Genomic DNA, 17616 nt, shown 5'->3' with positions numbered 1-17616 from the left:
TTAGCTTTACCTAGATGATATTTGTGCAGCTGCCATTTGGGCCATTGCTCATACCTTTATTGCTTAATACGACATACTGTCCAGAAATAGGACCGCATTTGATTTCACTGTACTCAGGAATTTCCTTACATGAGGGCTACCCAAGTTTCATCTAGCTGGGGAGTCTGTCCTGCGAGTTGAGGAATGAATGAAAAATGACAGCATGAGATACAAAAATCTTGTAGTCACTGTAACGATGCATCTTTGTTCACTTTCATTCTTCCTCCAACCCCTTTACCACTTTCTTAGTGAGGCTTAATTGATGTCCTTTTGGGAACTTCCCTGTTTCTTTGAACTCAAGCCTTTCTGTATGTTCTTTCCTTGTTTCTTTTTTATAGTAAAGTGTCTTACTGTTGGGCAGCAAACTTGATGTCAAGTATATATTGGAGAATTGTGGGTAATTGGAGAAGCTCGAGAGCTGGATCTGTGAGTCTGGTAAAAGTGTCTGAGGTGGATCTGAGATCCATTATTTGAGGAGGAATGAAACTGGATGACACAGATGCATTGTATATTTACTGTGTTACTTCATGTACAACAGTTAACCCACCTTAATGGGTCAGGAATACTCTGCCTTTTTACATGGCAGTCTCTCTAGCTGGGCTTGGCAGTTGGAGTTACCTTTAAATTAGGCAATCATGTACTTTTGCATACCTCATCGTAGCACTGGAGCACCACTTTTTAAGTTAATGTATTTGTTTAAGCAAGTAAGTGAACTTGTTCTTCCTTGTCTTTTTTTTTTATTAGTAAAGATTAGTGTAGCCTATCAATCAACATGTTTTAGGAGGTGAGAGTTGGCTGGAGTACTCTGAGAAAACCCATGCATACACAGTGAGAGCATACAACATGCCGCATAGTGACTGAAGTAAGATTTGAACTCCCAAACCCTAAAACGTTGAAGTAGAGCTCTTATCATTTAGCCGCCATGCTTGCCAGTTTTCATTGTTTGTTGCTTCATAGAAAGGTACTTGCTAGTGATTAGTAAGCAAATTAGTAGATGTGTGATAAGACCTTTTCTGATCTAGTTAGTATAACATCATCACAGGCATATGTCAACCCTGAGCATGGGAACCTCTAGGGAAAACAATTGCCAGTTGATAGCTGATGCAGAAGATAAAGGTTACCAGAGGATCCTTCAAAGGGGTCCTCTTTGCAGTTCAATGGGTAGCTGTAAACCATATTTTTGATTTATGACATACTTTTCGCAACTGTATTCTGTTTTGATCTTTCCTTGTTTGTGTTGTAATCTTGAACTGAAATTAGTTGGATAAAAAGTTATTCCAATAGACTTGTTTGGTTATTAGTCTTTCAGGTGCATTTTTTTCTGAAGGTAGCCCCTATCAGAAACTTTTTTCTTTGTCATTTATCTTTTGTTTTAAAGATCCTGCCTTTTTTATTTGCATTTCAACAGAAGTTTTAGGAAACTGACATGATTCTCACAAATTGCATTACTTATGTGGTAGTAAGTGTGTCATTATGAAAGTCATTCAACCCAACACCTGCTTTCTGAAAGCCAGCAAATGGCATCCTAAAAGTCCTGCTAATTAACAGAACTCACTTTTTGCAACCACAGTGAGTTGGTCTCTGTGTTTTTGTCTTCTGATTATATAATGTATATATTTTTTATACTTTTTTAAAGCTGGAAGTACTTTGCAAGTTGTTGTACCTGAATCTCAAGAACGCAGGCCTCAGTCAAGCCTTTTGTCTCCAGGAAGAAGAAAAGGGTAACTTTTTGTTGCAACAATTTTGCTGCTACATTCATGTATTGCTAGGTACCTTACTATATATATTTAGGAAACTTACATTATTATTTCACTACTGCTATATACTAGCTTGGCAGGTGTAAAGTTTTCATTCCCGTTTCTTGCATTTTTTTTTGTGTTAAAGTCATCCCACCCATAGGCTTGTTTGGGAAGAGTTTTCATAAGTTCTTAATATTGGTAAAAATCTACCTTGAAGATGTTTTAAAAATACACTTGTTCAGTTCATGTGCTTAAATGTAAAGAATTTAAGATATTCATCAAAGGATCACTGCTGTCCATCATAGATGGTAATTAAGCAGACATCCATGTATCCAGCCTTTCAAAGCTTTGAGCATCCTAAGGGTGAGGTGGTATCCTTGAGCTGCCAGGAGGCTGTCTGGCAGAAAGGAGAATGGCAGCTTGTGTCCTCTTCAGAATTTTTCTTTGCTGCATTGTATTTTTTGTTAATCATTCTGCTGGACTTATCCAGGTAGCTTGAAGGATGGATACACTTCTGAAAACAATGTTCGTTCCTTAATGCTTGTTATTTATATATAGAGTGGTAGTTTGTGTACTTTATTTTTTTTTTTAGTTTGCTTTGGGAGTTTTAAATGTAGTGTCCCTTGAAAAAAAATCAGTTGCAGGTATGTCTGAGATTAACAGATGCCACCAAAGTGCTTCTACCTTCATTGCCTGTTCTTTCTTAATAGCGGATCATCCCCTTTGTATCTTTAAGGACTGTTCTTGTTTCAAGCAAATAAACATCTGAAACTCTGACGACCTTTTTTGAGCATCACAATCCCTTTAGTATCTTTGGCAGGAACATCTTTTCCTATGGAGGTAAAAAGCATAAACCCAAATGCCAGAAAAGATGGAAAAAAAAATTCAAACATCTGATGTTATCCATTTATTATTCATCACGTTTGGGTCTTGGATCTGATCCGAAACTTTACAGAGTAGATTCAAGGCTCAAGCTCCTCCCACAAACCCTTTCTACCGTCAACCCCCCCCCCCCCCTTGCAGATCTTGTTTGCCACGTTTAGCTACAAATGTGATTCTTGGCTCGAAGTGTAGGTTAAGAGTTTTTCTTGGATTTTGTTTCTCAGATGAGTGTTCTCATTTCTATTTTTTCTCAGGTAGTTTAGTCTAGCTAGTTTCCTTCTTCCTCCCTTTGTTAGCTCTTGTACAGCGTTAGGTGTCTGTCCTTTCTTACTCTTGTCTCATTTTAGCGTTTGGCGCCTTTTTCCATATTCCCTTCCCCTTAGTCTAGTTCTTTTTGGGAGTTTTGGGTTTTTGTGCTAGTTTGTCTTTAGTGGTGTATGTTTGGTTAATACTACTTGTTCAGGAGCTGTGTGGGTAGTTTAGGGGCTTATAAGTTCATAGGTGTGTACTAGGCTAATGACCCTGGGGTCTTTACAAGCCTAGCCCATAGGATTACCCTGGCATCGTGTCACCCGATGTTGGTTCCCAGTGCCTGTGTCGAGTAAAGCCACTGGAGTGATCCCTGGGGTGAATCTTCTGTTTCCCATCCACTCATCAAGATTTCTCTTGAAAAGGGTCACTGAGGTACTCTGCCTGACATGTATGGGAAGTCAATTCCCTAGCATGGGTAGTCTCTGGGTTATGAACCTGTCCCTCATGTTCTGTTAATTGTGGTAATGAGGTTGAGGTCTCTGGATTGTGTGGTGCGGAGGGATTGGGATTTCTTTAGATATAGCATTTCTAACAAAGCTGTGTCAGACATGGCTTTGTAAGCCAAGTGGAGATCACCTCCAAGTAGGCGATATGAGACAGCGAATAGTAGGAGTTTTTTTGTGTGTGTCCGTATAGGACAAATGTTTAAGGACTAGGATCCTCTTTGTGAGGTACTTTTGTGGCCTCTCCAGTTGTTGCAGGTGTATAGTGAGGTACATGCCAAATGGGGCATTGTACTCAATGATTGGCCTTATGAGGGAAGAGTAGAGGGAGACAGTGACCTCTTTCTTCCTTGATGCAAAACCCTTAGTAATGAGATGTGCCATATAGAAGGACTTTCTGACCACAGTGGCAATGTTGTGGTCAAATGAGAGTTTGCTGTCAACCTGTGTTCCCAGATCCCTTATAACACCTTCTGTCTTCAGTGGACTATCACTGATGTGGTAATTCATGGGAACCGGGTTTTTCCCCAAAGTGGATGATGACACATTTTTTGGCATTGAGCTTAAGGCCATGGTTCTGACACTAGTCATTGGTCTCAGTGCGGCCTTTCTGTAGGATGACAACATCACTTGGGGAGTTAATAATAGCTCCCAGCTTGCAATCGTCTGCAAACTTTGTCAGCCAGAGTCTCTTTGTGTTGTTCTGGACTTCAGAAAAGTAGATACCAAACAGGAGAGGACCCAGGACCGAATCCTGTGGGACTCATCTCGTGACTAGTCGGCAGTCTGACTTGGAGTCAGCTACTTTCACAGTATGGGTTCCATCTGTGAGCCAGTTTGCAACCCATCTAGTGATATAGGGGTTGATGCTTAGCTTAGTGAGTTTGTCTATGATTCCTGAATGGGGAATGGTATCAAAACCCTTGGCCAGATCAAGGTAGGCTGTATGAGCCACCTTGCCTTCATCCACAGCTCTGGAGACTGACTCAAAGAAGTTGACCCAAGTTGAGAAGCATGATCTACCCTTCACAAAACCAAACTGTGTACGATCTATAGGTTGAAGATTCCCTATGTCCTTGTTTTTAAGTCCATGATGATGCGTTCCATAGCTTTGCATATCAGACTCGTCAGGATAATGAGGCAATAGTTCCCAGGGTCTGTAGTTCCTCCTTTCTGGAGAGGGATGATTGTAGCAGTGTGCCATTCGGTAGGGACAAAGCTTGAGATGAGATTGTAATTGAACAGGGCACACAGGTGAGGTGCCAGTTCACTCTGTAGTTCATGTAGAACACAGCCAGGGATATTGTCAGGTCTCATAGAAGCTGTATTCTTGGCCTTGGACAGTGCTGTTTTAACCTGTGCAGTAGTAATACTGGGTGCCTGGCAATCTACTGGTATTGTGACTGGTCCCTTGGGGGGGGGGGGTAAAGTTGGCACTGAATCTGTTGGCTTGGTGTAGGTGGTACAATTGTGCAGTAGCTCAGAGCAAATCTGGGTATTGCCTTGGAGATTCTTTACATAACTATAGAAAGCCTTGTGGTTGTCTTTACTATCTGCTGCAATTCTGTTTTCATAGCTAGCTTTAGAGGATTTGATGAGGATCTCAACTTTTTGTTGAGGCTGATAAGGGAGTTTTTCCAGTCTTGGGACTTCATCTTATTCTGCATCAGATGTTCTTCATGTTTCACTGTTAGTCATTACATTTGGGTTATCTGCTTGCAGGTAGCCCTCAGTCGGCCTGATTAACAAAGTCTTGGGTCCTGTGTCAGTTGCTGTCTCTTCTTCCGTGACTTCAGGTCGTCAGAGATGTAAAACATGCAGTCGATGTCATTACATCAGTGTTTCCTTGCCATGCGGTGCCCCCAGCAGAAGCAGTTCGCAAGTGCTGGTCGGCCAACTCCAGAAATTTTTGTTTTCAAGTTTCAGAACCAAAGTCTTCAACTAAAACCTAAGTACCCCGTTGGGGAAACTTTTTCTTGCTCTAAACCAAAGTCGGTAAAAGTAAATAATTGCATTTCTCATGGAAAGCAAATACCTCATAAAGATTTTCATTCGTACTGTATTCCTTGCCTAGGCCCTGCCACGACGTACCTCGCTGTTGGTTTTGTGCCTTATTTAAACCACAAATTATACTTCATCAGTATATTTGCACTTCTAAATTTTTTGGTGCTCGGTTCAATTATCCTGATATGTCTTCGGTAAGCCATCCGACTACCGACATTCTGAAGAAACGGAAAGATAAAGACAGAGACAGGCCGCCCATTTCGCCGGTACTCATTGAGGCGCTTTCACACCCACTGATACCCACTACTTCAGATTCACAGGCCTCTACTGAGACCCATTCAGAGTCCAGTATGCCGTGAGATGCTTCTTCTGTGGAACCTGAGGATGTCTTTACCTTAGATGGGTCTGGAGCCACTGCAGGCACCAGCTTCTGAGGGTGTATTCAGGCCTACTGACTTGCATAGTAAACCGGCGCCATCTTCTTCTTCAAGGCCTAAAACTCGAACCATGCCTAGAAAACTTATGCCCAGACTGCATGTTCAGGCCTCTATGCCTAAAGAACAAATAATAAGAATGACTGAAGATCTTATTACTTTAATCAGTGGAAGCCAACCTTCTCCCTCTAAGAGACCTAGGACTGAGTTTGCTTATGATACTTCTGACCAGGATTCTGAAATTTCTGTTTCCTCTGATGACCAGGATTTACCCTTATCTACCTATGAGGATTCTGATGCTGGGGACTCTATTCCCTCTGCTTCCCCCCAGAAGATTTCTCTTTTGGTGAAACCTTGCATACTCTCAGGGAGCTTTTTTGTTGGGAAAGTCAAGATTTCTGATTCTAAAAAGAGGCTTGGGGATTTCTAACTCCTGCCCCAGCACAGGCCTTTAGCTATACCTCCTGCAATGGACATTGTTGATGATGCCTTTTCGGAATCTAGCATGGCCTCTGACTCTCTACCTCCTGCTTCCAGAAAACCTTATAGATATTACAGGTTTCCTGACTCTCACAATTTCCTTTTTAAAAATCCTATTGTGGATCCTGAAACCATTTCACAGGGACCCAAGGGCATTAAGGCTACTACTGCCAAAAATCCTACCCCCTCTGATAGAGACTCCAGGGTGCTGGATAGATGGGGTAAGAAGGTATACACTTTTGCAACTTTGGCCATTAGGGCCTTGAATGGCCAGTTTCATATGTTAAAGTATCACCTGCATATTTTTGGATTGCTTAAACAGAAAATTATGTTGATTCCTGATTGTGCTGAAAATAAAGATTTACAGGATTTAATGCATTCTGCTGAACAAATTGGTAAACATACATTGCAATGTGGTTTTGATTCACTAGAGGCATCTTGCAGGGCTGCGGCAACTGGGTCTGTACTTAGAAGGCATGCTTGGCTTAAGGAGCAATCCTTGCCAGATCGTGTTAGTGAAATTACTGGATGCTCCCTTAAATCAGGGCCACCTGTTTGGCAACAACGCAGAAGAAGTTCTTCTTAAAAAGATGGAGTAAAAAGCTAAATCTATGCAAACTGTTAGACATTTTACTAGTACAACCTCCAAGATTTAGTAGGCATTGGCCTTCTAAGAATTGGTCCTTTCCTGCCTCTTCCAGACCTTCACAGTCCAAACCCAGTTCCAGCAGAGCGCCCAGGCTTCAGTCCAAGGGAACGCAGAGGACTTGAGCAGTGGGGGGGGCCTCCACTTCCAAATTTGAGAGTAATAAACCTCCCCCTGTGGTAAACTGTCTCTATGACTTTTTTTTACAACTTCTAAGCACTTCTCAACTGATTGCCCCTTTTGGGGGGAAAGATTGCACTTCATGCAAAGAACTGGGGACTCATTACCCAGGACAAATGGGTTTTAAATATAGTGTCCCAAGGATACAGATTTCACTTCCACATGTCACCAACTCCAAGCGGTTGGCTGGATCTACCTCCAAAGGAGTGGGCAGAGGCCCAAAAGCAAGTACTCTCTCTCTCTTAAGCATAGGGGCTATTCAGTTGGTACCAGAAGAGAAAAAGGGACAAGGTTTCTTCTCAAGCTTTTACCTGGTATCCAGAAAAGACAATTCATGGCATCCTATCCTGGACATGCCTACTCTAAACACCTTTTTGGTGATTCCAAAATTCAAGATGCTGACTCTTCACCAGTTGATTCCTATGCTAAGCAAAGATGCCTGGTTGGCAACACTAAACTTAAAAGGAAGCACACCTGCACATCCCAGTCCGGGAGTCTTGCAGAAGATTACCTACGCTTCAAAGCTATCAGATGTCCTTCAAGGATGCATCTGCAGTCCTAACATATGGGTTGTCCTGCCAGGCAGCCCTTCGGTCGGCCGGATGGATTCCAAAGTCTGGGTCTGGCCTTGGCTGATGTCGCACTTCACCCGACGTCATAGCTGCTGTTTATTGGGTATAAAGGCATCAGCCGACGCCATTTTCCTCAGTCTTTCTTGCCGTGGTGCCGAAGCAGAAGCTGTTTGCAAGTGCCGGTCGGTCAGATCCAGAGATTTCTACTACCGAAGACTTCTAAAAAGCTAAGTACCCCGTTGGGGACTCTTTCTTGCCTCAGCCGATGTCAGAAAAAGTAAATAATTGTTTAACTTGTGGGAAACAAATACCTCATAAGGATTTCCACTCTTACTGCCTTCCTTGTTTAGGCCCAGACCACGACGTATCAGCTTGTCTAGCCTGTGCTTCCTTTAACCGACGGACACTTAGACGTCGGTCGGAGTTTGCAGAGGAGTTTTTTGGTCCCGCTTTTGCTTACAAAATGCCGTCGGAAACTCTGACTTCTCAAATAGCTAAAAAGCGCAAGGAAAAGGACCGACACTCGCGGGCCGCGGTTTCGGCTGAAACCACGGTCAGGCCAACCGCGAGTGTCTCGGTTTCGGCTGAAACAGAGTTCTCGGTTCTTCCTTTGGCCGAAAGCATGCCTCCTACAGCCGAGGCCTCCCAGAGCATGGTTGAATCGGCTACTGAATTTACTGCTACAGTAGCTGGCACCCAGGACTTGTCAGACACTATCCCTTTAGACATTTCTACCCCTGCACGTGGGGCTGCTAGACCCCCTGCTTCTATGTCCATCAAGGCTTTTGCCAGTGCTAAAGCAGCTAAATCTTCTAAGGCCTTACCTGCTAAAACTCCCTCACATAGGCCTACCTCTAGTTCTCAAATACTCAGCCTGGCTGAGGATCTCATTTCTTTGATCAGGGGATCCCAACCTCACCCAGACAGGGCCTCTCAGCCCCCTTCAGATAAGAGGCCTAGGACTGAACCCCCGGAACCTGTCTCTACAGACTATTCCTCGGATGGCTCAGACATTTCAGACCCTCAGGAAGGCCCATATTCTCCTTATGAGGATTCTGATGCAGAAGACTCCATTCCTTCTGCTTCTCCTTCTGAAGAATTTTCTTTTGGGGAAACTTTACATGCTATGAGGGAACACTTCCAATGACAGGGCCAGGATTTTTCAGATTCAAGGAAAAGGCTAAGGACATTTTTACACTTACCACAGCATAGGCCTTTAGCCATTCCTCCAGTACTAACAGTTGTTGATGATGCATTTAATGATGCCTGTACTGCACCCGATTCTCTTCCTCCGGCCCCTGCCAAGCCTGACAGATATTACAGGGTCCCGGACACACACTACCATTTGTATAAGGCTCCTGTTGCAGACCCTGAAACCATTTCACAGGGCCCTAAAGGTGTGGCAGCTGCTTCTGCCAAAAACCCTCTTCCCTCTGAAAGGGAATCTAGAGCATTAGAGAGATGGGGTAAAAAGGTTTATACTTCTGCTGCTCTTTCGGCTAGGGCCTTAAACTGTCAATTTCACATGATTCAGTATCAGGAATTTTTGTTAGACCAGCTAAATAAAAAACTGTCCTCTCCTGAACCTATAGACCGCAAGTCTCTTCAGGAGTTGGTACATAACTCTCAGCAGGTCAGTAACCATTTCTTAAAATGTGGCTATGATGCACTGGAGGCTTCCTTTAGATCAGCTATGACTGGAACAGTGATTCGAAGGCATGCATGGTTAAAAGAACAATCATTACCAGACCATGTCAAATCAAAACTCCTAGATGCTCCCATGGAGAAACAAAGTTTGTTTGGCTCCCCTGCACAGGAGGTTCTAAAGAAGGTGGAAGAAAAAGCAAAATCTGTCCAAACAGTCAAGGATTTCTTACAGGTCCAACCTCCGAGGTTTAGCAGAAATTGGCCCTCGAAGAATTGGTCCTTTCCAGACAGCTCCAGAGCACACAGAGGCAGAAATAGACGCCCAAGAGGCAGAAATCAATCTAGGGGTGCCTACAGGGGACGTCAGTGGCAACCTACCAACCTGCGAAGTACTGCCACAGATTCAACTACAACCACTTCCACAGGACAGACACAATGACTTGGCTCTGGTACCGCCTACCAGGGAACAACTGGAAGCTCCCTTGGGCGGAAAGCTAGCTTTATTTTCAGACAACTGGCATTACATTACAGGAGACAAATGGACTTTAAAAACAATAGACAAGGGCTACAGGTTTCACTTTCACACTCTACCAAAAAAGAGGGGAATGCCAAACCTGCCACCAAGCCAAAAAAACAGAAGCTCTAAAACAAATCAACAACTTACTAAGTATGAGAGCTATAGAAAAGGTACCACCAATGGAACAAGGCCAAGGATTTTACTCCAGGCTTTTCCTTGTGCCAAGAAAAGAAAATCAATGGAGACCTATTCTCGACTTGTCCGCACTGAACACATACCTCATTGTTCCAAAATTTAAAATGCTGACCCTCCAGCAGCTTCTTCCCATGCTGGGCAAGGAGTTTTGGCTGGTGACTCTAGATCTCAAGGAGGCATACCTGCACGTCCCTATACGACCAGATTGCAGAAGACACCTCAGATTTCTTGCAGGATCAGAGCATTATCAATTCTCAGCATTGCCCTTTGGCTTATCTACTGCGCCCAGAGTATTCACGAAATGCCTGGCATCAGTAATTGCTTATTGCAGGCTTCAGGGGAATTCAAATTTACCCATACCTGGACGACTGCCTAATACAAGTGGACAACAAGGCAAAATTAACAAAAGACTTGGAAAATGTCATACAACTATTGCAAGCCTTGGGATACACAGTCAACATGCAAAAGTCAAGACTAGTACCATCCCAAAGGATAACCTTCTTGGGTGCAGAACTGGACACATCAACTCAGATGGCTTTTCTCACAGAAGAAAAACAAAAGCAACTACCAGGTTACTTCATGACATTAACAAAACAAACTCAGCTTAAAAGTCCTGCAAGCCCTGGGTTACATGGCATCCTGCATAATATTGATTCCGCATGCCAGGCTGCATATGAGGAAGTTACAATGGTACCTAAGGAATGTATGGTCTCAACACAAGCACAGTCTAGAAGCCCAGATTCCAATAATTCCATGCCTGAAGCAAGAATTCCTGTTGTGGGCTCAGGCCTGTCAGTTGAACAGAGGATTGCCTTTCCAAAAACCTCATCCAAGCCAGACCATCACCACGGACGCCTCAGACCTAGGCTGGGGGGCACACATGGTGGACAAATGTATACAAGGCCTATGGACCCAAGACCAGCTGAGACTACACATAAATCTAAAGGAGATGCTGGCAGTGAAACATGCGATCCAGGCATTCAGACCACTACTTCAACAGGGTCATCTGCTGATAAGGACGGACAATACCACAGTCATGTGGTACATCAACAAACAGGGAGGTACACACTCATATCCTCTATGCCGGATGGCAATGGACCTGTGGAATGTGGCCCTGAATCTCAACATTCAACTTCAGGCCAGATTTGTACCAGGAAAAGAAAATTCTCTAGCAGACACCTTAAGCAGAACTACCACGGATGCTCACGAATGGATGCTGCATCCAGACATATTCAAAGCCATAACAAAGAAATGGGGACTGCCAGAAATAGACCTGTTCGCCTCCCCACGCAACCACCAATTGAAGAAATTCTGCACAAGAGCATACCACCCACTTGCTTGGAGGGTGGACTCCCTTTCCTTCAGCTGGAAAAACCTGACAGCATATGCATTCCCACCTCTTCCGTTGATGTACCAAGTACTAATGAAGATCAGAGAGGATCAGCCAAGGATAATCCTGATGGCTCCAGACTGGCCGAGGCAACATTGGTACCCACTGCTGAGAAGCATGTCACGGACACGCGCATGGCATCTACCTCTATGTCCCTTGCTTCTAACACAGAACAATTACAAGATCCTACATCCAAACTTGAAAACTCTGCAGCTAGCTGCTTGGAATATTGCATAAAACAAAATAACCCTTATTTATCTCAGAGGGTTAAGGACATTATCTTGGAGGCACGCAGACCCTCCACTAGGAAAACTTATTCAGCCAAGTGGAAAAGATACCTCATTTGGAGTGCAACCAAAGGAGAAAATGTCTCATTGGTGAACATAGCACACATCCTGGAATACTTAGCAGAACTGTTCCACAATGGCCTGTCTTACTCCTCCATTAAGATTCATGCATCAGCAATTTCAGCAGAATACAACATGGACCCTCCTGTTTTTTCCCATCCGTTACTCAGGCAGTTCTTGAGAGGAATCAAAAATGTAAAACCTCCAAGGAAACCACCTTTACCTACATGGGATCTCAACTTTGTGCTGGAAAAGTTAACACTCCCCCCTTTTGAACCAGCAGCAACAGCAGAACTACAGTTCTTGTCTTGGAAAACTGCTTTCCTGCTAGCAATCACTTCAGCAAGAAGGGTATCTGAGTTACAGGCATTAATGGCAGTGCAACCTTTCCTAATCTTCCATCAGGATAGAGTCTCTCTGAGAACTAACCCTACCTTTATGCCAAAAGTAGTCTCCAGAGTGGCATTAAACCAAGCAATTCATTTACCTACATTCTTCCCCAACCCACAGAACAGGGGGGAAAGACTGCTACATACCTTGGATGTGCACAGACAATTACGCTACTCTCTGGACGGAAAAACTGACCAGCTTCTGGTAGCATATGCAACAGGAATGCAAGGGAAAGCAATCTCAAAACAGACAATCTCAAAATGGATAGGAAATTGTATTCGATTTTGTTACTCTTTTCATGGAAAGACAACTCCTGAAAATATCAGACCTCATTCCACAAGAGCTACAGCCACCACTACAGCTTTCCTAAGAGGAGTGGCTACCAAAGACATTTTAGAGGCTGCTACTTGGAGCTCCGTGCATACATTTGCCAAGCATTATAATCTTCCCTTATACTCTAGATCCCGAGCAGGTTTTGCAACTGCTGTTTTGCAAGGGATCTTAACGACACCATCTTTATCTTAGTGCCTCCTCCCCCAGTTTGGCTATGGTATTCTACCCATATGTTAGGACTGCAGATGCATCCTTGAAGGACATAGTACAGTTTTGTACCTACCATAAATGTAGATGTCCGATAGGTATGCATCTGCAGTCAGGATTACCCACCTCCTTCCCCTCTGTGGTACTCCTAGGGTATTTACCCCTCTTTTAGCTAGCTGGGGGAAACTATTATGGTGTATTTGTTTGTATATATGTATGTGTATATATATATATATATATATATATATATATATATATATATATATATATATATTTTGTTTGCTCTCTACTGTTTGGAATTATTTGCATTTATCCAAATTTAGCCTTCCTAGAGGGCACCTGGCATCTGGGGCAAGAAACACTGAGGAAAATGGCGTCGGCTGATGCCTTTATACCCAATAAACAGCAGCTATGATGTCAGGTGAAGTGCGACATCAGCCGAGGCCAGACCCAGACTTTGGAATCCGGCCGACCGAAGGGCTGCCTGGCAGGACAACCCATATGTTAGGACTGCAGATGCATACCTATCGGACATCTACATTTATGGTAGGTACAAAACTGTACTTTCTCTGCACTGCCATTTGGCTTATCTACTGTGCCCAGGGTATTCACAAAGTGCCTAGCTCCAGTCATTTCATTTTGCAGGCAAAGGAATATTCAAATATACCATTACCTGGACGATTGTCTAATTCAGGCAGAAAACCAGGACATACTTTTTGAATCATCTGGCATTTGTACAGAGGCTGCTAACTTGTCTTGGGTACACCATAAACAAAAATAAATCACACCTGGTACCCTGTCAACAAATTATATTCCTGGGAGCAAGCTTGAATACAACTTCTCAGAGGGCTTTCCTCACGCCAGAGACCAGAGAAACAAATTCACTTGACAACCTACTTCAAACAAGTGGTCACAAAAACCCTGCTGTCTGCAAGGCAAATACTACAAGCTTTGGGGTTCATGGCCTCCTGCATTCTTCTAATTCCATATGCAAGACTGCATATGAGGAAACTGCAATGGTATCTAAAAAGCCTATGGTGTCAACATTCTCAGGATCTAGAAGCAATGATTCCGATCATTCCTTGTCTACGCCTAGAGTTCCTTTTGTGAGCAGAGGCCTGCCACCAAAACAAGGGACTACCATTCACACTACCCCCTGCCGCCCAAACTCTAACAGACGCATCAGACTATGCATGGGGGGGGGGGGTGCATCTGGCAGGAAGTGCATTCAGAGCAAATGGAACCCAATTCAAATGCACCTTCACATCAATCATAAAGAAATGTTAGCTGTACAGAATGCTCTGACAGCCTTCAAGGACTGCATTCTTCCAGGACAATTAATGGTAAAGACTGCCAACACCACTGTTATGTGGTAGATAGACAAGCAGGGGGGTACACATTCTTACCCCCTATGCGGACTAGCCATGGCATTGTGGAACACAGCCTTGAGCTACCAAGTCCATCTACAAGCTCAATTCCTGCCAGGAAAACTAAATACACTGGCAGATGGACTAAGCAGAATCCTCATTGACCCACACGAGTGGAAACTGGAACCAAGGATTTTCAAAACGTTGACAAGCAAATGGTGGAGCCCAGATATAGACCTGTTTGCCTCTCCCCAGAACTATCAATTGGAAAAATTTTGTGCAAGGACTCCCCACAGACAAGCTTGGAAAGTGGATGCTCTGTCCTTCAGCTGGAAAAACCTGTCAGTTTATGCCTTTCCTCCTCTGCCTCTGCTCTCCAAAATATATTACTAAAGATCAAACAAGACAAACCAAGGATGAGTTTGATTGCAGCATCCTGGCCACACCAACACTGGTACCCCCTCCTTGCGCAGTGCGTCACTGTTGGCCCCATGGCACCTGCCTCAGACTCGTACCCTGCTGTCTCAGCAGGAGAACCAGATTCTGCACCCTCAGCTTCAAACACCGAACCTAGCAGCCTGGCTAATTACCTAAGCTCTCCTTTACCATCCCTTAGTACACCAGTGATGGATGTCATTTTAGAGACAAGAAGGCCTAGTACTAGAAAATCGTATGCTGCAAAATGGAAAAGATTCTGTGCCTGGAACCAACCTCAAGGGATGAGCACAGCAGTGCCGAATTTACCTCAGATTTTACAATACTTAACTGAGATGCTTCACAAGGGCTGTCTTTTTCCTCAATAAAAATTCACGTCTAGCCATTCTAGCTCATTATAACACAGAACCTCCCTTCTCTCTTCCACTGCTCAAACAGTTCCTCAGAGAGGCCAAAAATTTAAGACCACCCAGGAGAGCTCCAACTCCAGCCTAGGACCAAAACTTTGTATTGGAGAAACTCACCCTTCCTCCTTTCGAGCAAACTGCTACTGCAGATTTAAAATTCCTTTCTTGGAAAACAGCTTCCCTTTTAGCAACACTTCAGCAAGAAGGAAGGGTATCTGAATTACAGGCCCTTATGGCAGTGGATCCTTTCATCATCTTTCATGCGAACCGGGTGTCCTTCAGGACCAATCCCTCTTTCATGCCAAAGGTGGTATCCAGCGTGGCCTTTAATTAGTCCATTCATTTGCCTACCTTCTTTCCTAATCCACAGAACAAAGGGGAACGGATACTGCACTCCTTAGATGTGCACAAACAACTTAGATTCTACTTGGCCAGGTCTAAACCTCAAAGGAAATCTGAACAACTGCTGGTGGCATTTGCTGCAGGTACAGAGGGAAAGGCTATTTCAAAGCGAACCATCTGCAAATGGATAGGCCATTGCATTTACTTCTGTTATCAGCACCATGGAAAACCTATCCCACAGGGGATCAGATCCCACCCAACCAGGGCTGCATCTACCTCTACAGCCTTGCTCAGAGGCGTACCTACCAGGGACAATCCTAAAAGCTGCTACCTGGAGTTCTGTACATACTTTCACCAAGCATTACCATTTGCCAATTTTCTCTAAATCCAGAGCTGGCTTTGCCACTGCAGTTTTGCAGGGCCTTATAACTGGTCCTAATGCTATCTAAATTCTTCCTCCCATCCTTAGCTTTGGGAATCTACCCAAATGTAATGACTGCAACAGTGAAATACGAAGAACATAGTACATTTGTGTACACTTACCATAACTGTAGATGTTAATGTGTATTCACTGTTGCAGTCTTGGTTACCCTCCCTCCAGCCCCCCTGACTTCGTTTGGCTATACCTCTTCTCTTCTTTTCAATGCTTAAAAGCTTTTTGGTGTATTTGCTTTTTTGTTTGAGGTATAATCTTGTATATTTATAGATTTAATTGCTTCCCATTAGGGGATCACCTGACATCTGGGGCAAGAAAAACTGATGTAATGACGTCGGCTATATGTTTTATACCCCTGACGACCTGACGTCACGGAAGAAGAGACAGCAACTGACGCAGGACCCAAGAATTTGTTAATCAGGCTGACTGAGGGCTACCTGAAAGAAGATAACCCAGATGTAATGACTGCAACAGTGAAGACACTCTAACATCTACATTTATGGTAAGTGTACACAACTGTACTTTTCCTCCTCCTGTTGTAGAGGTTGTTTATGGCAGGGCACCACCAGATTGGCTTCCTTTTTGTTTTGGAGGAGAGCATCTTGGCTCTGTTGGGTATGGCAAGATCCATGCATTTGTGTAAGTGTTCGTTCAGTGCATTGGTGTATGATTCAGCGATCATACAACTGATCTCCATTTGCACGGGTGCCGTGAAGTTAACCACTTCTGGTTTTAGGAGCACAAAGTTAGCTTTGGAGAAATTTCTCATGGTGGTTATCTTTGTGGGAAGTGGGTGGGAGGGCTGTGGATTTCCAAGGTGATTAGTTTGTGGTCGGCTCTAACCAGGGAGGAGTTGACTATTGGTGTAGAGCAATGGTCGCCCATGTTAGTAATGACCAGGTCAAAGATGTTCTTACCTCTAGTGGGGGGTAAGAACAAGCTGGTTCAGGGCATTGGAATTAATGAATTCCAGGAAACGTTGGGCAAGTGTATTGGTACATGAGTAGTTTTCCCAGTTAATGGAGGGGTAGTTGAAGTTGCCCAGTATGAGAGTGTTAGGTTGGACCCTAATATTTTTCAGGATGCTTAGGAACATGGAGTGCGAGTCTTGGGACATGGTTGGGGACGTATAGCAGGCTACAACACGAATTGCTGTCTTACCCAATGTTGGCTGCACCTGAAGTATCTCAGATGCGTTATGTTGGGCTACTAGTCTGGAGGTGTGCTCATCCTTTATGAATGTGGAAACACCTCCTCCTTTGGAGCCTCAGTCCAGGTTCTGGGACCGAAAGGTGTGGAATGAGTTATAGCCTGGTAGTGCAGGGGTGCATTCTGCTGCCTTGAACCAGGTCTCTGTTATGGCACAAATGTAGATGTTCTCTATTTTAAGGAGTGCTTTGAGCGAGTGCATTTTTTGATTTAGACTTCTAGCGTTGAGCAGCATGACCCTCAGATTGCATTTGTTTGTAGCTGTTACGGTTGTAATTTGGTCTTTGGAACAGCTCCTAAAAAGGCACTATAGGGGTGGCAAGAACAATGGCCATTATCCAGAAGCCCAGGAGTGACGGATGCAGGCCATCTCTGGCAAAGCATCGAGGTCTGTCAGTCATGTTATCCCAGGTAGACAGGTACTGGATCCCCTTAGAATGAAACCAGAAACTTAGCCAATTGTTGAAATCAGTCATTTTCTGCTTGTACTGTGGTATCATTCTGGGTGATGGTAGGATGCTGCTCAGGGCTAGGGTCATAATCACCTGGGCTACATAGTCCAAGAACTACTCCATGTCTCTTTTCATGTAGTCCAGGGAGGTACGTCTCGGGTCATTCACACCCACATGTACATGGACAAAGTCATATTTGTACTTGTTGAGG

General features: G+C 43.9%; 1 protein-coding gene across 1 annotated transcript in view; it reads left to right on the top strand.

Annotated features, from left to right (window-relative positions):
* LOC122802816 (protein NPAT) overlaps nucleotides 1-17616 on the top strand; it is a gene marked incomplete in the record, with an annotated part of 1438521 nt that overhangs the window by 349721 nt on the left and 1071184 nt on the right. Inside the window, 1 exon segment of the mRNA XM_044072621.1 lies at nucleotides 1676-1760. Within this exon segment, the coding sequence (XP_043928556.1) occupies nucleotides 1676-1760 (85 nt within the window).

This window comes from Protopterus annectens, chromosome 5.part0 (assembly GCF_019279795.1).
Source record: "Protopterus annectens isolate FY-2018-M chromosome 5.part0, PAN1.0, whole genome shotgun sequence".
Classification (NCBI taxonomy): Eukaryota; Metazoa; Chordata; order Ceratodontiformes; family Protopteridae; genus Protopterus; species Protopterus annectens.
Note: the sequence above shows the minus strand (reverse complement) of the source record. Positions and strands in the feature narration are given on the sequence as shown.